Source organism: Alnus glutinosa, chromosome 12 (assembly GCF_958979055.1).
Source record: "Alnus glutinosa chromosome 12, dhAlnGlut1.1, whole genome shotgun sequence".
Taxonomy (NCBI): domain Eukaryota; kingdom Viridiplantae; phylum Streptophyta; class Magnoliopsida; order Fagales; family Betulaceae; genus Alnus; species Alnus glutinosa.
In genome coordinates this window covers 26753099-26771509 of record NC_084897.1, presented here as the reverse complement: position 1 = coordinate 26771509, position 18411 = coordinate 26753099, and the positions used below count along the sequence as shown (strand labels likewise).

The 18411-nt window shown below is 37.3% G+C and overlaps 2 protein-coding genes across 2 annotated transcripts; one reads left to right on the top strand and one right to left on the bottom strand.

The window, feature by feature from the left end:
• Window positions 1-1490: 1490 nt before the first annotated feature.
• Window positions 1491-11929, top strand: LOC133851948 (DNA mismatch repair protein MLH3). Its single transcript, XM_062288584.1, has 26 exons — window positions 1491-1657; window positions 1933-2069; window positions 2197-2248; window positions 2327-2374; window positions 3080-3234; window positions 3347-3404; window positions 3943-4000; window positions 4107-4199; window positions 4281-4443; window positions 4542-4557; window positions 4848-5068; window positions 5597-5666; window positions 5757-5837; window positions 6100-7572; window positions 7653-7746; window positions 7833-7945; window positions 8305-8366; window positions 8453-8650; window positions 9196-9240; window positions 9318-9371; window positions 9472-9578; window positions 9907-9955; window positions 10672-10731; window positions 10854-10926; window positions 11303-11388; window positions 11519-11929. The coding sequence occupies exons 2-26, from the start codon at window positions 1944-1946 to the stop codon at window positions 11690-11692; spliced, it is 3729 nt and encodes a 1242-aa protein (XP_062144568.1). The 5' UTR covers window positions 1491-1657; window positions 1933-1943; the 3' UTR covers window positions 11693-11929.
• Window positions 11930-12785: 856 nt separating this feature from the next.
• LOC133851419 (vacuolar protein-sorting-associated protein 11 homolog) lies at window positions 12786-17908 on the bottom strand. The gene is made up of 5 exons (XM_062287842.1): window positions 17549-17908; window positions 16718-16891; window positions 16236-16559; window positions 14376-16136; window positions 12786-13748 (listed from the first exon to the last, which is right to left on the bottom strand). The coding sequence occupies exons 1-5, from the start codon at window positions 17771-17773 to the stop codon at window positions 13359-13361; spliced, it is 2874 nt and encodes a 957-aa protein (XP_062143826.1). The 5' UTR covers window positions 17774-17908; the 3' UTR covers window positions 12786-13358.
• Between the last annotated feature and the right edge of the window lie 503 nt (window positions 17909-18411).

Here is an 18411-nt window from a genome sequence, read left to right as displayed (position 1 = left end):
TCTTCTCAAGACCTTCGTCGTACCATTGTGGCTGACCAGAAGAGGAGCTTGTGCGTCAATGGTGAAGATGGGGTCAATGGAGTTTTGGGAACAAAGACGTTTGCCGATTTGTTGATGAAGAATAATCAGAACGATGTGGATCCTATTTGAAAATTTTATAATTAATCATTTTCAATATAATATAAACCACGAAAAATATTTTTAGAACCATATTCATGGTTTTTCAGCCAAAATTAGTTATTTCTTTTCAAAAATATTTCTCAACATATAACACTTTCCGTTGAAGATATATAGTCTTAAAATTTGTAATCTCATAACCAGTTCTATCTCAGAAATTAAAAAATAAAAAGGGCCCAAAATTATAGGCTTGAGCCCCCTGCAGACTGCAGAGACAGACCTATAGTGAGCCCCAAGTCTTTTAAATATAAAATTTAGTTAAATAAAAAATGGGCCCAAAATTATAGCCTTGAGCCCCCTGCCTAGACTTGCTGGCCCTTGCCTTGGCTGGTTGCTCCTGTCCTTAAACTTGTAAGTTGTAACCCTATTTACTTGATTACTTCTGGACTTCTACTTATAAACAACAATAAAATAGTAAAATGCAAGAAATAAAAATCCCAATTTTTTTTTTTTTTTTGGCTATTATATTCTCCTAGAGGTGCTTAAAAGGTTGTTGAATACTAAACGTTATGTTTATTTGTTTCTACCGCAACTATATAATGAACATTTTTAATCATAAATATTGTAAAAATTAGGCTTCGCAACAAAATTAATTATAAATTTCAAACCGACTCTTTAATGCTGTACATCAAAAGAAAAATTATTGCGAAATTTTGTTTAAATTCAACCATAGATGATTTTTAGGATATGAAAGAACGTTTGGGTTCCATTTTAATAGGTGATTGGACTGAAAATTTAATTATATTAAGAAACAATTATTTTTTGTATTTTCTTTTGTTTATATTTGGTTAACATTGAATGGATATTAATTTTAATTTTTATATACTAATTTAATCTTCGAGTAATGCTACACATCATCCCATTGTCATCTTTTTGTCTCCCCAAAATTGATGTGCCTCTTAAAATCACCATTGGATATCTAATGGTAATTTTAAGAGGCACATCAATTTTGAAAGGACGAAGAGAAGACAAAGGGATGATGTGTTGCATTAATCTTAATCTTCGTTCTTGATATATTTTGTTTTTGCCCTAAGCTCGGAGAAATGTAAGGTATTATCGTAATTGAACAAAAAAAATAATGCCCCTTGCGACTTGCGTGCAACTGTTTCTTCATAAAAGTCAGTTAATAGATAGTGACTGACCATTGTTACCCGCGGGGACTTTAGAGATGGCGCTCCAACCACTAAAAACCACAGCCGTCAAAAGGATCAGAAAGGAAAAATCCCATATGATGTCCGGCCATTACACACTAAATTACACGTGTCATCCAATGACATCACACTTGTGACTTAACTAAGCCTCGCCCCCGTGATCTTATCATACCCCATCCATCGACACCCCTCCTCTCCTCGACCGCCTTTTTCTTCTTCGGCTTTCATTTCAAAACCCACTGCGTCGAACCTGTGCTAATGGTCTGCTTATGCCTTAACGTCGACGTTCCGTTCAGAACCCTAAGCCCTAACGCTAATCGCATCACTAGGCAAGCGTCTTTACACGAATCATGTTCTCATTATATATATTTTCTCTGAGCGTTCTCATTATATATACACATACACATGTATGTATATGTGTCATGTATGTATGTATTCGTTTTCTTTGCTACACATTGGGATTGTGTAGTGGTGAGCGCAGGTGTAATTTCCATGTTGTGGTGTGTGTTTCTGTGAATAGATAAACCACAGATTGCTAAAGTACGTAAATGTAGGTTAAATTCGTTGAAATTTTGCAATGATTGAAGCTATTTGGTAAATTCAGCTTGATTCTCAATGAGGAGCATCAATCCCTTGCCGGAGGCAGTTCGTAGTTCGGTGCGTTCTGGGATTATCCTTTTTGACCTGACGAGGGTTGTGGAAGAGCTGGTTTTTAATAGCCTGGATGCCGGTGCGACAAAGGTGAATATGTCCCTGCCGTCTAAATCATTCTATGCTTTAGGAGAGTGGACTTAATTTTATATCTAAATTGTTTGTATGGTATGGCAATATTGAAATTCCGAGAATCAACGATTACTTGTTGTGTCAGGTATCGGTTTACGTGGGTGTTGGCACGTGTTTTGTAAAAGTGGTGGATGATGGTCGGTACTGAATTGTACTTTTCTGGGTTAAATCTGTATAGCATGTTATAAATTTTGATCCGTTTAAGGTACTTGCAGGATCTGGTGTTACTCGGGATGGATTGGTTTTGTTGGGGGAGAGATATGGTAACCAAGTTATCAGTTATTATCTTTTTTTCATTTTGCTGGGATTCTTTCTGGTTGATGCATGTAATGGTTTTCAAGTGCCTATGTGATAGTGATTCTGGAGTATAGCATTTATTTGCTTTTGTCATTCTTGATACCTTCAATTATACAATTTGGCTTTCTTTTTTGGGGAGAGGAGCTCACATGTTCTTGATATAATTGCAGGAGGTGTAATGGCATGGTTAATTCTGACAAAGTCAATATTAGCTAACTACTAATCAGGCTAACTTAATCTTTTTCACAGTTTGTCTGGATCATTATTTGTAATTGCCCTCTTATCAGCATTAATAAGATTTTCATTCAAATAGTATGTTGATTTCTTTGGTTGTAAACATATCTTACATGGAAAGAAATAGCAGTGCTCATTAACTAGTGGACTCTATACAACAAGAGGATGAGGGAGGTTGAAAACTATCTAGAAAATTCTAACTAGTAGCTTGGTGGATTTTGGTAGTGGGGATAGAAGTGGAGTATAACCAAAGTTAGCTCAAACAAGGGAGTATCAAAAGTAGATCTCGTGGAATAAATTGAGATGCATCAGAAATCACATTTATATTATATGAATTTGAATTAGCTATCATTCATCCAAAAAATAATAATAATAATAATTTGGATTAGCTAGTTAATTTTTTAATAATGTTTGTGTATATGTAAATGTTTGAGCAGCAACATCAAAGTTCCACCAGTTGGCTGATATGGATGCTGCTGGTGGAAGCTTCGGCTTTCGGGGAGAAGCATTGGCTTCCATTTCGGATGTCTCATTGTTGGAAATTATAACAAAAGCCTATGGGAGGCCGAATGGATATTGCAAAGTCATTAAGGCACGAGCAGTTCATTACTATTTCAATTTTGCTATTCCAGGAGCAAGTTGCTTATTGTTCCTGCTATTCATGCAAGCTTGGCTCTGGTTTACTTTTGCACTGTTCTGTTCAGGGATGCAAGTGTTTGTATCTTGGAATTGATAATGATAGGAAGGACGTAGGCACCACAGGTAATATATTATTTTGTCAACATTATCATTAGCATGCTAGGATACTTCCCTTGTTTGAAGATCTTCTCATGCCATTTTTATGCTTTAATCTGTCTCTCGTTCTCCTTTTTATGACAACTCTCAATAGGCAGTGGGGTTGATTGGCTGGTTTAGTTTTAAGTAAAATGCTTGTGCTGATCTATCCGTGTAGCTTATTATGTGTTATTCTGCACAAGAATTACCTTGATCATGAGGTGCTGAATTTGTACTATTAATCTGTCAAATTTGTAAATATGGAGAAACTTGTAATTGCTTATGGGTTACTCGGGCAATTTGTAACAATTATTATTATTTTTAATATGACAATTAATTTTGGCATGTATGTAACATTTGCTCTTTATAGTTTCTTTTTCCCTTTGCTTGTAAACATTTTGCTCCTAATAATTTCACCTGAACATGTAATTTGAAATTAATTTTTATGAATATAAATTTTCTGTTCTATATCTTTGTTAGTTACAATATACAATAAAACTTCAGTTAATTGCTTGACTCTTTGCAGTTAATGTCCGCGATTTATTTTACAACCAACCAGTTCGAAGGAAATATATGCAATCCAGGTTTCTTCTTCTGCTTCTTCTTCTTTTGTTTAGTCAATTTCTACGTTGGAACTTTTTTTTTTTTTTTTTCAACTTCTCAAAAAAATTTGCATTACTGAATTGGTAGCCCCAAGAAGGTGCTGCACTCGGTCAAGAAAGGTGTACTTAGGATTGCCCTTGTCCACTCACAAGTTTCCTTCAAAGTTATCGATATTGAAAGGTGTCTTCCTGTCAAATTAGCAAGTTGGAACCGGTTTGTTTTTCATGCTTGTTTACTTATACTTTTATTCTATACACGTAGTGGGGACGAGCTTCTTTGCACTCAGCCTTCTTCTCCTTTGTTGCTATTGACAAGTGGCTTTGGGTTAGAAGTCTCTGACTCTCTTCATGAATTAAACAATAGTGATGGTGTATTAAAGCTTTCTGGCTACATATCTGATCCCGTTGATTGTTTCAAAATTAAGGTAGAAGATTTTTGTTAATGATTTAAGTAATTAACTATATGCTTTATTTTTTATTGTACTATCCCTGTGTCTAATAACACAACACCTCTTTTTTGCAGGCTTTTCAATATATATGTATCCATGACTATGTATTCCTATCAACAAAGTATTAAGGGTACGTTTGGTATGTGGAATGGCTATTCCATTAGGAAAAAGGAATAGCTTTTATTAGAAATGGAAGAAGGTAGATTATAATAGGCTTGATATTAGAGTATATGAAAAGGATAAAAATCCTTATCATATACTCTAACACTTGGGATAGTCATTTTGCGTATCAAACGTATCCTAAATCTTTAGGATGGGTGTAATGGGATTGGAGATGATTAGATAATCTAAGAATTTGGTTGTGACCTTCACACTAGCAGATATTAACTCACGGTTCGTTTGCAAAGGTCCAATCCATAAACTGCTGAATCAATTGGCTACTAGCTTTGAGTGTTTGGATCCGTGGAAAGTCAACAATGGGTCCCAAAACCGAAAGAGAAGCAGGTCTCAAGCATATCCAGCTTATATTTTGAATCTAAGATGCCCTCGATCTCTTTATGATTTAACCTTTGAACCATCAAAGACATATGTTGAGTTCAAGGTAATGCGCTTTCTTGTCTAATCGTTACTTCTGATTTATGGTAGTTGCTGATTGAATTGTATGAGTTTTTCTGGATCTCTTTATTTTGAATTTGACTTCATCAAGTGGCTTAATGTTTGTAAAGCATGTTATGGTTCTGGAGGACTTCTCTGTTATGGATCCAGGCTTGTTGAAATGTCCATATGTCTTGGGGTTATTCGACTTTAGGGTAGTAATTGAAAATAGCATTATGAGACCCTCCTCTCTCTCTCTCTCTCTCTCTCTCTCTCTCTCTCTCTCTCTCTCACCTCGGATGCTTGTAATTCTTCTCTTCTTTATGGAGTGCTGCTAATTAGGTGATCACTTAATTATAATGATTTTTTTTTTTCATTTTCTCGGAATATACTCCTTGGTCACAGTGCACAGGATATTATTTGTCTCTCCTTTCCTTTTAAGGAAAAGCTCCTTGAACATGTGAATGGTTAGTGAATCCGTTGCTTTTCTTGGCACCATTGTTATTTTTTTTTTCCTCTCGTCTGCTTTTGCCAGGATTGGGCTCCTATACTTTCATTCACTGAGAGAGCCATTCAACAATTATGGAAGGAGAATCTAACTTTCGGTATACTCTTGCAATGCATCTTGCTGATTATTAACACTAATTTGGTTCAGTGACTTCCGAAACTTGTATTAACCTCAGAGATGTTTTCAGGGGACTCTATAAATCATGTAGCTGATATAATAAGTAAAGATCCAATCTGGAAAGAAGCTGATGACATCTTAACAGCAGGAGGTAAAAATCAATTTTTTTTTTTTTTTTTCTGAAAAAAATAAAAAAATTAAACAGCTTCGTTTTTCATGAAGTGAATTAAACTTGATCCATGTCTTAGAAGTTGTACTTAATCAAGCTATTTGAGTTAAAAAGCAATTTAACTTTAGCAGAAGGTTATCATCTCATAAATGCTATCGAAGTACCATGCTTTATGGACTACACGGAATAATTTTGGTTTGATTTCTCTTAGCTCATAGCTAATTATCACCTTTTTTGTTGCTAGATTTTCTTGATGCAGATTTGTCAGAAACATCTGAAATTGCAAAAAAGAAGCGCAGGATCGCAAATCATAAAGCTTCTCTTGACATTTTCTCTTCCCCATCAGATATGCTAACCAAAGAGGTTGACCATTTATCTCACGCAGGAAAGGATAGAATTCCTTTTGTAAACTTGCCCAAAAATTCTGCTGAATTTAAAGAGCAACAAATTCAGGTGGGATTTGTTTGTCAAACTGATTATGCTTTCCATTCATGGGATGGTCTTGAGGCCAAATGCATACCCACAGCGACCTGTAAGTTTGACAACCAGCTTTTGGCATCTGATAACAACTTTTTATCTGTGGAAGATCATTTTTTGGAGAACAGATCCAATGATAATGTGGACAACTGTTTAACTTCAGCATGGGGAGTTGAATCCCTTAAAGATGATCCAGATGCGATCAATGAATCAGCAGGGGTGGCATTATCTTGTGATTTGATTGGCAGGGGTATCAAAAAACCTTTGCTGCAGGGTTGCTCCTCTAGAAGAAGCCTGCCACTTGAGAGGGCTTTGTTTGTAAATGAAGAAGGATTTGAATTTCAGAGGGATAGCTTCAGGACCGACTGGAAGCAGGCAGGTGCTCATGATAGGGTTAATATTTTAGAAGTTGATAGTAGTAACCAGAGTTTTGATTTCCTCTCAAGGACCTTTTGGCAAGATGAGGCATCGGGTCCGCAGGCCTCTACGAGAGAAATTACAAAATGTGACGTGCTTACAGATTTTGATTTTCCGTCAAGAGCTTTTGTAAAGTCAATCCCATCTTATGCAGAGCAGTTCATTGGAGAAGATTTTATTGAACCTAATTCAATCACTGAAATAGGAAACTTTGGCTCCAGTCGTCAGACATCAAATTCTGACTGGTGTTCCCTGACCTCAGATCCCTTATTTCGAGCCACACCTTGGGATGTTGAGCATTTCAAGGATGAAAATGCATGTGGGGGTAGTTCCCACTCTGGTGAAAGCACTAGTTGTAGCCATTTTGTGGATTATGGAAAGAGGGACCGTAAATCTCGTCATGGTATCATGTCCAAGGGCTCTAGCCAGGACAATTGCTCCTCAAGTTGTAGATATAATATATTAGATTTTAATGATTATGCTGGTTCTAGTAGAGAGTCCTGCAAATTCCTTCAAAGACACAATAGAGATTATAAATTTTCTCCTGAACATCCAGATATATTACCTAAGGAGACAGGCAGGTTGTATGTGGACTCATGTGTTGAAGATTTCACAGGTATTAACAAATATAAAAGACAAAGGGATTTTATGAGGAATCAAGAATGTGAACCGGATCATGTTTCTAAAGAAAGATCAAGAAGAAGCCATTCAGCTCCACCGTTTTACAGAGGCAAAAGGAAGTTCTTTTCTTGGAATCATCCTTCAATTATGAAAGCGGGAAAACCCAAAGCCAAAACCTTTCATAATACTCTTACTGATTCAGGTTCTTTCGTGATTGAGTTGCCCTTTAAGACTTGGCAAAATGATGCAAAAACTAACTGAAATAAGCCTTTATTTTTGCAGAAGTTAATAGGTTAAAGTGTGCCAAACAACCTTCTGATGATTGCCATTTATATCATATGCCAAGTACTGTGGAGCATTTGCTGTCGGATACTAGGTACTACACTTGTTTTTATAATCTTTATTATAGCAGTTTTAATGCACCTGTTGCTCAATTTCTCACTTACCTTGGCTTGCTTTCAGATCAGATACGGACAAGATGACAGGCATTTCAGCAAACTTGAAGGAGATTGAAGAAGGTGAAAAGTTTGAACAGTCCCATTATTTCGACTTTGAAGATACTGCTCCAGTTAAAGGTAACACCAATATTTAGGCATAAATGTACTTCCTGTTGGTGTATGGTGCCGGTATAGTTATAATGTTAATTCAAGGATGAATTTTCTCAGGCTTTGATATGATATTTATAAACATATGAGCTTGTACAATCGTTTTCTTCATATGTACATAATGATTTTGTGGAGCTGGAACATTAACTTCATCAATCATGCTAGAAGCATTTATTAATTGGCCAACAAGCAATAAATTTTGTATCAGGTTTTGTTTTTGAAAACTTCTACCACTTTTGTTTCATTTTGGCTTGTGTTCGTTGCTACCTGCATATCTCCTATCTCTTAATGTATTAACATAGCAGTTACACTATATAACTTCATCTCAGGGGAAACTCTAGATTCCATGAATTCTTGGTCCAAATGGCGGAATTGCTCTTCCCAGACAACAGTTGAGTAATTTTGTAAATTTGGAAGATTTTGTTAATACAGATGAGCTTTTCATCACTATTCAAGATTTTATCCTTTTTTATACAGGACAGAAATAAATCATATGATGTTCGCAGTGAAAGTAATATACTTGACATCTCTTCTGGATTCTTTCATCTTGCTGGTGATTTATTAGTTCCTGAATCTATCAACAAGAGCTGCCTGGTTGATGCCAAAGTTCTTCAACAGGTGGATAAGAAATTCATTCCAGTTGTGGGTGATGGAACACTTGCTGTTATTGACCAGGTTTTTTTATTACTATTTGTTTCTGATCTTTTTTTTCCCTTGATCATGCAATATCTGTTTTTCCATATTTAATTAAATTTTTTTTACTAAATAAGGGCACCTTGGGTTCATCTGTAGTGTAGCAATTAATATTCGTATGCATTTGATTTGATTTTTACCTTTTATTGAACTGCACGGTCATCTTTGGAGGGGAACAAGGGCACTAATAATGATAGTGCTTTCTTAGATGATTTTATTTTTGAGGAAGTTCTATTGGAATTTAGTCAGACACGCTTCTTTTCTTCAAAATTGATGTCTGTATGTAAACATACTTGTAATTGCGCCTACTGAGAAAAAACATAAGTTGAATGAGATGCTTATGCATATAAGCATCCATTCACAACTTGTCCACACATTGAGAAACATGCACTCTCAAAAAGGTGCACACGTACATACATGTACACACACACTGACACACACACATGGAGGGAGGGAGGGAGGGAGAGAGAGGGCCTCTGCATAGATTTGGATGGAGTAATGACTTTAGCAGTGGTCCTTTTCTACAGCATGCAGCAGATGAAAGGATCCGACTGGAGGAACTGCGTAAAAAGGTAAAAAAAAAAATTGTTGTTTGAACTTGTGGACATGATTTATCTATCATAGCTTATAAGACTATTTGACTGCTTAGGTTTTATCTGGAGAAGCAATGACAATTAATTATCTGGACGGCGAACAGGAGTTGGTATGTCTGAATTTGATGCTATGCTAGGTTCTTCTGTGGGCCTATGGAATATTTGAGTCTCTGAAATTCTTGAGTTTGACTTCAAACATGGTAATAACAGATGCTGCCAGAGATTGCCCATCAGTTACTGCAAAATTATGCTGAAGAGATAAAAGATTGGGGTTGGATCTGCAACATTCATGGTGAAGATTCAAGGTCTTTCAAGAGGTATTCTCTTTCTAGCAAACCCTCATACTTGTTTATAATCTAAATAGAAAAACACAACACTGGTGTTGGCTTCTCATTCTCCAGCGTTATGAAATTTCAACTAAACGAATAAAACTTTATCGCTTGGAGATGAACTGAGAAGGCATCGCCGGCTGATCTAGTGTTTAATGTGCTTGTGCTCAACTTTTTTATGAGGCTAGATAGGAGTTTCGCCATTTCATAGTTCATTGTGTTCTATAGTTTCCTTCTCCTGAGATAACTTCTTTTTTTTGACCTTTTCTTTTCCTTGCCTGATTTGTATGGTTCATGACATTAACCGCTTTCGCAGGAATTTGAATCTTCTCCACAAGCGGCCAACAGTTATCACACTTGTTGCGGTGAAGCACCGTCTCCTTTCTTATTTGCTTCTTATATTCCATTTTTATATGAGCTGAAAGCATGTTAGAAGAAGATATTTATCCATCTCAACTATTTGTTAAAGCCAAAGTTAAATGGTCGTTGTTACAAGGACTGTAAATGAGCCAAGCTGCTCAAGCTTGCTTGACTGTTTGCTCTGCTTGGCTCCATTCTGTAATCGACCCCAAGCTCAACAGCTGTCACACTTTGTTCAGAAGCTTGCAAGTCTATATGTGATAATATTTGGGTTTATTATCGTATAAAAATAAACATGTTTGGAGAAGTAACGTTTTTTTAACAAGTATATACATTTGAATGTTGCTTGTGCCAAGCTTGAGCTCAAGCTTGAATTAGGCTTGTCAGAGGAAATAGCCTAAGCTTGAGCTTGACTATCTTATTGTTAGCAACTATTGAGCTTGTTAGGCAAATCTTGATTCAAGCTCAAGCCCTATATAAACTTGACCGAGTCCTGTGTACTATAGGATGCGCCCCTTTGCACTTTTTGAATATACTTTACTCATCAAAAATATAAACTTGACTGAAATTGAGTTGAAAAACTAGGATTCAACTTGTTCTGGTTGCAGCCATAGTTGAAATCTATTGCAAATGTACATTCACTTTTTAAAGTTGCAATAACTGCTGCCCCCTCGTGTGTTTATTGCTATTGATATAATTTGTTTCAATAAAACACATGCAGGTACCCAACATTTTAGGTGTCAATTTGTCTGATGTAGATCTTTTAGAATTTCTTCAGCAGGTATTATCTAGCACTCCACCTTTTACAGTAACGTTTCCATTTCTTTTGCTTATTCTCTATTCTTTGCCTACTTTAAACAATATCAATGTCTTTCTAACTCCAGTATATTGTGCAATCTGTAGCTTGCTGATACAGATGGATCATCAACAATGCCACCATCAGTTCTTCGAGTCCTTAATATGAAAGCATGCAGAGGTACATGCTTGTTCTCACTAGAAACATGCATGCCCTGAAAAGTGGAGTATTAAAGCATAAGTATGATTCTAGCTTTTTCATGTGGGAGGAGATTTTTATGCTTTCAACATTCATGTGAGCGGAGATTGTTATCTTCATAAAATACTCCCATATGGATTTGTGTTACTAAAGGGAAGTGAGTCTCTCTAATTTTAGATGTACATCTGAGACTCCTTTTTCCTTCCTACTTTACCTCCTTGCAAATTTCTGCCTGTTAGCCAGTTCCCAGCCCTTATCTTTTTGTGGGAAAGAAGAATCTGGGGTAGCACTTCTATGAAGATGAATTTTCTTCTTATTTCGATAGATTTCCTTACTTTTGTTGTACTTTGTAATTAAGGTGCAATTATGTTTGGGGACTCTTTGCTACCTTCAGAATGCTCCCTCATTGTTGAAGAGCTAAAGCAGACCTCACTTTGTTTCCAAGTGAGTTAATAATCTTTAGAAACATTTTAAAGAAGGTGATTATGCGAATTAATTTCATGTGTGTGTGAGAGTGTGAGAGAGAGTATTACTCAGCTGTCGTCTTGAATAACTGTGAAAGTTTGTTATGCAGTGTGCTCATGGACGGCCAACAACTATCCCCCTTGTCAACTTGGAGGCTCTGCACAAGCAGATAGCTAAGCTCGGACTTTTGGATGACAATTCAAACAAGTTGTGGCGTGGTTTACGTCGACATGAACTCAGTATTGAACGTGCAGCAGAGAGATTAAGTTCTGCGAGAGGTTAGAGTCGAGAAGACACCAAAGGTGTCCCTGAATTATTGTGGCAGCCCTACATGCATGTAATTGGCACATTCATTGTAACTCATTCTTTGTCATCTGGCGTATAGCTCACTTTGTTCACATTTTAGTATAATCAGGACTCAGATATTATGTAGAGAGGGATTATGGTAGGCTGATAGCTCATTGATGATCATGTATATTCATGTGTGCATAATAAATCACCATTTTTCTTTACATATTTATTCTTTTCTTCATTTTGTACTATCATCTTTTATAACGGGATGGAGGAAATAATCAGGAAGAGTAATGTTATACACTACACTTTTATCTCACTTTGCTGATGTGACACTACCAATTAATCCTTAATTATTATTATTTTTTAAACAAGAGCTTATTAGCAATGTCTCATTAGTGAAGTGAGATAAATGTGTGATTTTTAGCATTTATCAATCGGGAAGGTTAACGAGTATGGTTATTTAATGGACTGTGTGGTTATTCAAATTTTTGCCCTAGAAGGCAAATTGTTAATCCATGTTTTTGGGCTCTACTATTTTGTAGCAAACATGAGGCTATCGGCAAAGTTCTGAATTTGAGGGTGTGGTCCAGGTAGATTCGTTTTGGGTGTATGAATATGAGATTGATTTTAAGTGGTTTTCATAATTTTTCTGCAGTGTTTGTAGTATTTTTCCAAGTATGTGACAATCACAAAAGTGTTTATTATTTTATTTTTTTGACAAAAGAAAAGAAAAAAAAAAAAAAAAAGAAGTCAAAATGCAATTAGCTGCCTATATTGTGTAGCTAATGTGAAAGGATTGTGATTCCCCACAATTACTGCCCGAATTGCAGTCAATTAAGAGAGAGCCCTAATATGATCTACCAACCTAAATAGGTGGGCTCCAGACATGGGTTATCTGTGTGGTGCCCTCTCCCATTTGAAACTTGGGCATACTTAAATTCAGTAAGTAAATTGTAGTCAATTCCAATCCCAATGTGAAAGGGTAGATGAGCCTGCACCTCCGCTAGGGTGAGCTGCCCAACCAGATACAGGCCCACGTGCTCTCTCAAATTAGCTGCATGCATCACTAGAAGAAGAAGACGAAAAAAAAAACCCGAAAATAGTGCAATGAACATCACCAACAAGCTGAGGCGTGACAAAGATCAGTCACAGGCAATCCATATACCGATACATTAAAAAAAATAAAAAGAAAAAATAAATAAATAAATGACAATCTTCCAGATTGGTTAATTACAAATATAGAGCGCCATAGTCTCCAATTGCCACATGCTTGCAGCGAAATGCTTTCCCTGAAAGATCTTCAGACTCAATGTTATGGGATTTCTTTTATCAAGATACGTACTATTATATATAAGAAAGTCACTGTGGCTAGCCAATCAGGTAGAACTCCAAACTCGACTCAGTAAGTGTGCCAGCTTTGGCATCAGCAGCTTCTCACCAAAGCTGTGGCGAAAATGACGTCACAAACTTCAGCCTCTACACACAGACCCGCTTCTACCCAAAACTTTTCTGGCAATACACGGCAGAGGAGCGAGTCCATTTACCTCTTTTCTTGCTCCCGATTTGTTTCTCCATCTATTGATAACAACAACAGCAGAAACCCTCACTCATTCCTGGCAGAATATTGACACAAAGAAACAAGCAAGTAACAACGCTCAGAGGCCACTGCTGGAAGAAGTGCTGCCTGCTCTAACACCACCAGTTGGTCCATTACTAGTTTTGCTTATGATTCCTTTTCCAAAATACTCGGCAATCACAGAAAACCCATCCTTTGAACTCTTCACTTGCCGGAAGAACTGATCCTGGTCTTTAGAAGTCTGCTCCAAGCTTCTCTTCATTTCTAGAACAGACCGATATTCGGGAGCACACTCAGGACACTCCTTTTCATTATCACCGAGGCAGCGCTGATGGAATGAGTGCATACACATAAAGTGTACAGCTGGGAGATCAAGTGTGAAAGTGCATGCAGTGCACTTGCTAAGCTGAAATATTCTGGCATTCATCCTGAGATCCTCAACTTCTTTTCTCATTGCCAAACTGTCTTCCTGCAAGTTTAGCAACTCGTTTAATAATTTGGTCTTTTGCATTGAATAGAGAAAGAGGATGGTGATTGAATATGACAATGTGTCTGCAGAATGATTCTTTTCCCTTAAATGTCAAAACAATTCTACTCACATGCCATACTATGAGGAGGGGGGTGGGACAACAGTTTATTCCGTATTTATCAATATGAAATAATTATGTTACACATTAACATTTTTATAATGACAATCAGAAGTATCTATATGCATGTTAGAAAAACGTCAAACCCATGCTACAAATGATTAAGCATATGTAATTCCCTTTCCTACCTTGTTTCCTACAATGTTCAAGAACCAAACTTTCCAAAGAAGCCTTCTAAGACGGAACAATGAATCCTTGCCATGCCCTTGGCTTCCATTCTAGTTTCTTTATTTACTTTTCCCCATTGGATTTTTTTCACAATTTAGGAGCTATTTCTAATTTTCTTATTCTCTTTCGTGATACTTCCCATGTTCTGCACATTTTGATAAATTTATGTAACTAATAAATAAATCAAAGAAAATCATTGCACCATGCACCCAAAGTGGGTGCGATGACAGAAATAGGTACAACAGGTAGACTTTCAAAGAAAGGTAATAATAAGTAGCAACCTGATACTTCTCAATAGCTCGTCGGTCCTCTTCAATCAGCTTTGATTCCTGTTCAAGCTTTCGAGCAATATAATCCTTAATGACAGAGAGTGTGAGGCATGGATTTCTAGACAGCGTTTGAAGAACAATAATAGGAGGCAAGATGTCATCCCTTTCAATATAGGTCAAAACTTCCTTCACTTCTTTGGAGCAATCTTCTCCAAGTTCACCAAAATACTTCAGCAGATCTGCCCAAAGAGATGGGTCCCCTCCTTTACCTGAATCCCCCAACCTTTTGCAGCACGCAATCAATCCCTCATGGTCATGTGCCTGCATATAGCAAGCAATCACCTCTTTATATAGTTTCATCTTTTCATATAGATACAACAGCCCTTCTTTAAATGTATTCATTTCACACAGAATAATGGCTAAATCAACATCATAAAGCGGATGTTCTAGCTCAGATGGCCATGCACTTTTAAGCAAACGTAGCCCCTTGTCACGCCTTTCCAGGCTATCCTTTTCCTTAGCTGAATCTTTGCGATCAGCAGCAAATTTCCCATTGGACTCAGCTCTTGACATTCCAGCTGCTCCAAGATTAAGATCTCCATTGTTGCTAGTTTGTGAGATTGATGGAAAGTTCATGTCATTGGACAAGTACAACTCCAGTACCGTGTTGTGGATTTCAACTTGAGCAGGCGAGTCTTTCACCTTGTCAGTATATTTTTCAAGAAAATCCATAAGGGACTGCGGGTGATGGATGAAAATGTTGAGAAAATCAACAGGAGATGGCAACATAGATAAGTATGCACCACTGGAGGCTCCGTGCTTAGCTGATTCTTTATCCTCTGTACAAAGCCTCATGAGTATCTCAATAGTCTCCACTGGCTTGTGCTCTATGAGAATCTTACCATACTCCTTCACTGTTACCCCTGCTTGACTTGGTTCAAGGCTTGAAATATATTGCAATGCTTCATCATATCTACCAAGGTCTTCAAGTAAGATCTTTAAGTACCATTCATGCCTCCCTGCCTTCTTAGCAACATACATGGCATGCTCATGATAATTGGCAGCACGGCAAACCCTTATTGCAGTTTCGACATCAAACTTATGTTCCCCAACACCATCCTCACTTTTAATGAATATATTTAGCTTCCCCACATCTTTCAATTTGGTGTAACAGTTTAAGAGAAGAGTTGTATGATCTTTAGAAGCAAGCCCCTTCTCATGTAATTTCTCCAAGTAGTTCGTAAGATTGTAGATTCTTTGTGCATCTAAAAACTTCTGTATGACATAAGAAGGTTCAAGATGACCAATAGTGTGGATATACTGGGACATAGCCTCATCATACTCTTGCTTGCTATATAGATGGTCCCCATACTTTCTTAACACCTCTGCAGTTGCAGCAGCATCAGCTTGTTGACTTTGAACAAGATTTATAGCTACAGTATAAAGGTTTTTCTTAAAGAGCATATCTAACTTGCTTTCCATATCCTTCTCCCCGATACACAAAGCTGATTTGTCAGACATTATGAGTATTATGTTCCCCCATTCACAAAGCATGTGAGTAACTTCTTTAACCACTATACTATGGGCTATCAAACGGTTCTTCAGGTCATAAACATTGAAAGTATTCTTGCCATTTCTTTGGTCTGCAATAACACATAAAAGGTATCCACGAAACCACCCTAGAAACTTCTTCTCTCCTTCAAAAGCCCAACATGGACCACGTCCATCAACTTCGTAAAAGTATACAGCCTCAGGTCGACCAATTATGAACTCCTAATAAGAAGAAAACATGTAAACGGTTATCTTTCTTAGAAAATACAAAACACAGTTATTGAGGCAACATAAAAATGAACAGCTACCATAACTGCATACCGAGCGGTCACTCATCGCAACACTGTTGACATTGGATCCAATCTGATCTAGGGTTTGCCGTTTCGGAGGTTGGTCCTGCAGGCTGAACAAGCTAACTGAAGCTGGAGTAATGGCAAATAATTGAAGGGCTTGACCATCCACTCTGAAACCTAGACCAGTTATAGCAGACTGGCTTTTGTCTGAGAGGTTATCCACCTGAAGCTTGAAACGGGAGATACGCTCACGTCCAATGTCTCCTTTGATGCAGTAAATGCAACCATTATCCAAGCCAATAGCTATATGTAGTATTGGTGGTGCTTCCTCTAGTACTAAGAATGATGTGATCTGCAGAATATCATATAGGTTTCAAAATTTCATTAAGATAAACACAAGTGCAGACGCAGGTAGACCAAGAGTAACTTTACATAGACAAATTACTGAAAATGCAACTAGGCAATCAGATAAGAAATGAGACAAGTAAAAGCATCTACACAGCACACTACCTTTGCTTCAGGAAACTGATTAGTGAATATCCGCAATATACCAATACAATCAGGGCTAGTCGTGCTTGTGCCCTCTGGCTGCATCTTATCAAGATCAAAGACCTTCAGACACATAGCTGATTGCTGCGGAGATATTTGTTCATCCTCTCCAACAGTTACCAAAAAGTTGCGTTGCTGATGTTATAAACATAGACAAATTTTGGATCAATTTCAAACCATGATGTAACTTTAATAGAGGCTACACAATATCAAAATAATTAGAAACCCAAGTTCCAACCTTTTAAATCCATTCTTTTCACCTGTATATTTCATAGAAACTAAACTATCCGAAACCAAAGAAAACTCATTGTTCCACAAAACCAAAACACGAAACTTTGAGCAGCTGAACATTGAAAACAGAACAAGAATAATCATAAGCCCCGGAACTAACTTGAGCCGCTAAAGATTTGGGAACAAAAAAAAAAAAACAAAGGAATAAACCCAATTCTGATATCTCAATTTTTTTTGGGCAACTAAACACTTCACAACTTCAAATCCACGCGACTAAAACTCAGACTTTGAGCTGACCAACAAAAAAAAAAAAAAAACCAGTTGTAAAATCTCAACTCCTTTCCTTTCCCACATTTCCTCAGCAACCAAATAGTCACAAAAATCAATCCCACAAAACCGAAACCCAAAATTTGAGCTGCCCAAATCAGCAACTAAATGGACGAACCCAATTGCCAAGATCCCAAACAAGATTCGGAAATTTTCAAATTCTCTTATTCTCCCACATTATCTGAGAAACTGAAAAAAAATATCGCAAAGAAGAATAAAAGAAAAAGGAAGAACCTTGAGCTGCTGGAGAAAGAGGACGGAGGAGGAGTGGGCTTGGAAGGCGTAGTTGAATTTGAGGCCGCGATCGAGCAGGCAGACGGTGCCGTCGTCACATCCGATCACCACCTTCCCTCTACCGCTCGAGCAGCACTCGATTCTGCCGCTGACCTCCTCTGGTACCCTATTCGATTTCCCAGCGCTCTTCTCCTCGAAGAACTCGAATTTCCTCCACTGGTACATTCTGCCTGCACAGAGAGAGAGAGAGAGAGAGAGAGAGAGAGAGAGAGAGAGATCGACGGCTCTGGTTCCGCCGGTTGGTTGATCAGAAAATACTGATCCCTGTGTGTAAGGAATTGGTCATTGAGAAGAATGAAGGAAAGTGACGCCGTTTTGGACGTAATATGCCTACGTAAACTTTATTTATTTTTTTTTTTTTTGAGCTGCCTTCGATGTTATAACTTGGCTATATCGTATGTCTATGGAAAATGTTAGATTTACAAGAACTGCACAACAACCCCTCACATGAGGATGAGCCCTACACACTAGAGTTCACCCTCATGTGAGGAGTTGTTGTGATGGTGTAGTGTAAGAATCAAATTCCTATGTCTATTGCGCATCAAACGGGATGATGGGACACGGAATACGCCACATCGTCTTTGAGGGATACGGTGGTCGGGATGCAAGAGTAATTCCACGAGTACAATTTTTATTTTTATTTTTATTAAAATTTTATGTATATATTAAATGTCTATCAAGTGTTTATTAAAAAAAAATGAGGTAATTATTTAAAATAATTATCTGATCGAAATTATCAATTGGTCAATCACACGCCAAACCCGCATTAATTTATCGTTATGTACAAAAATGCTTGGAATGTT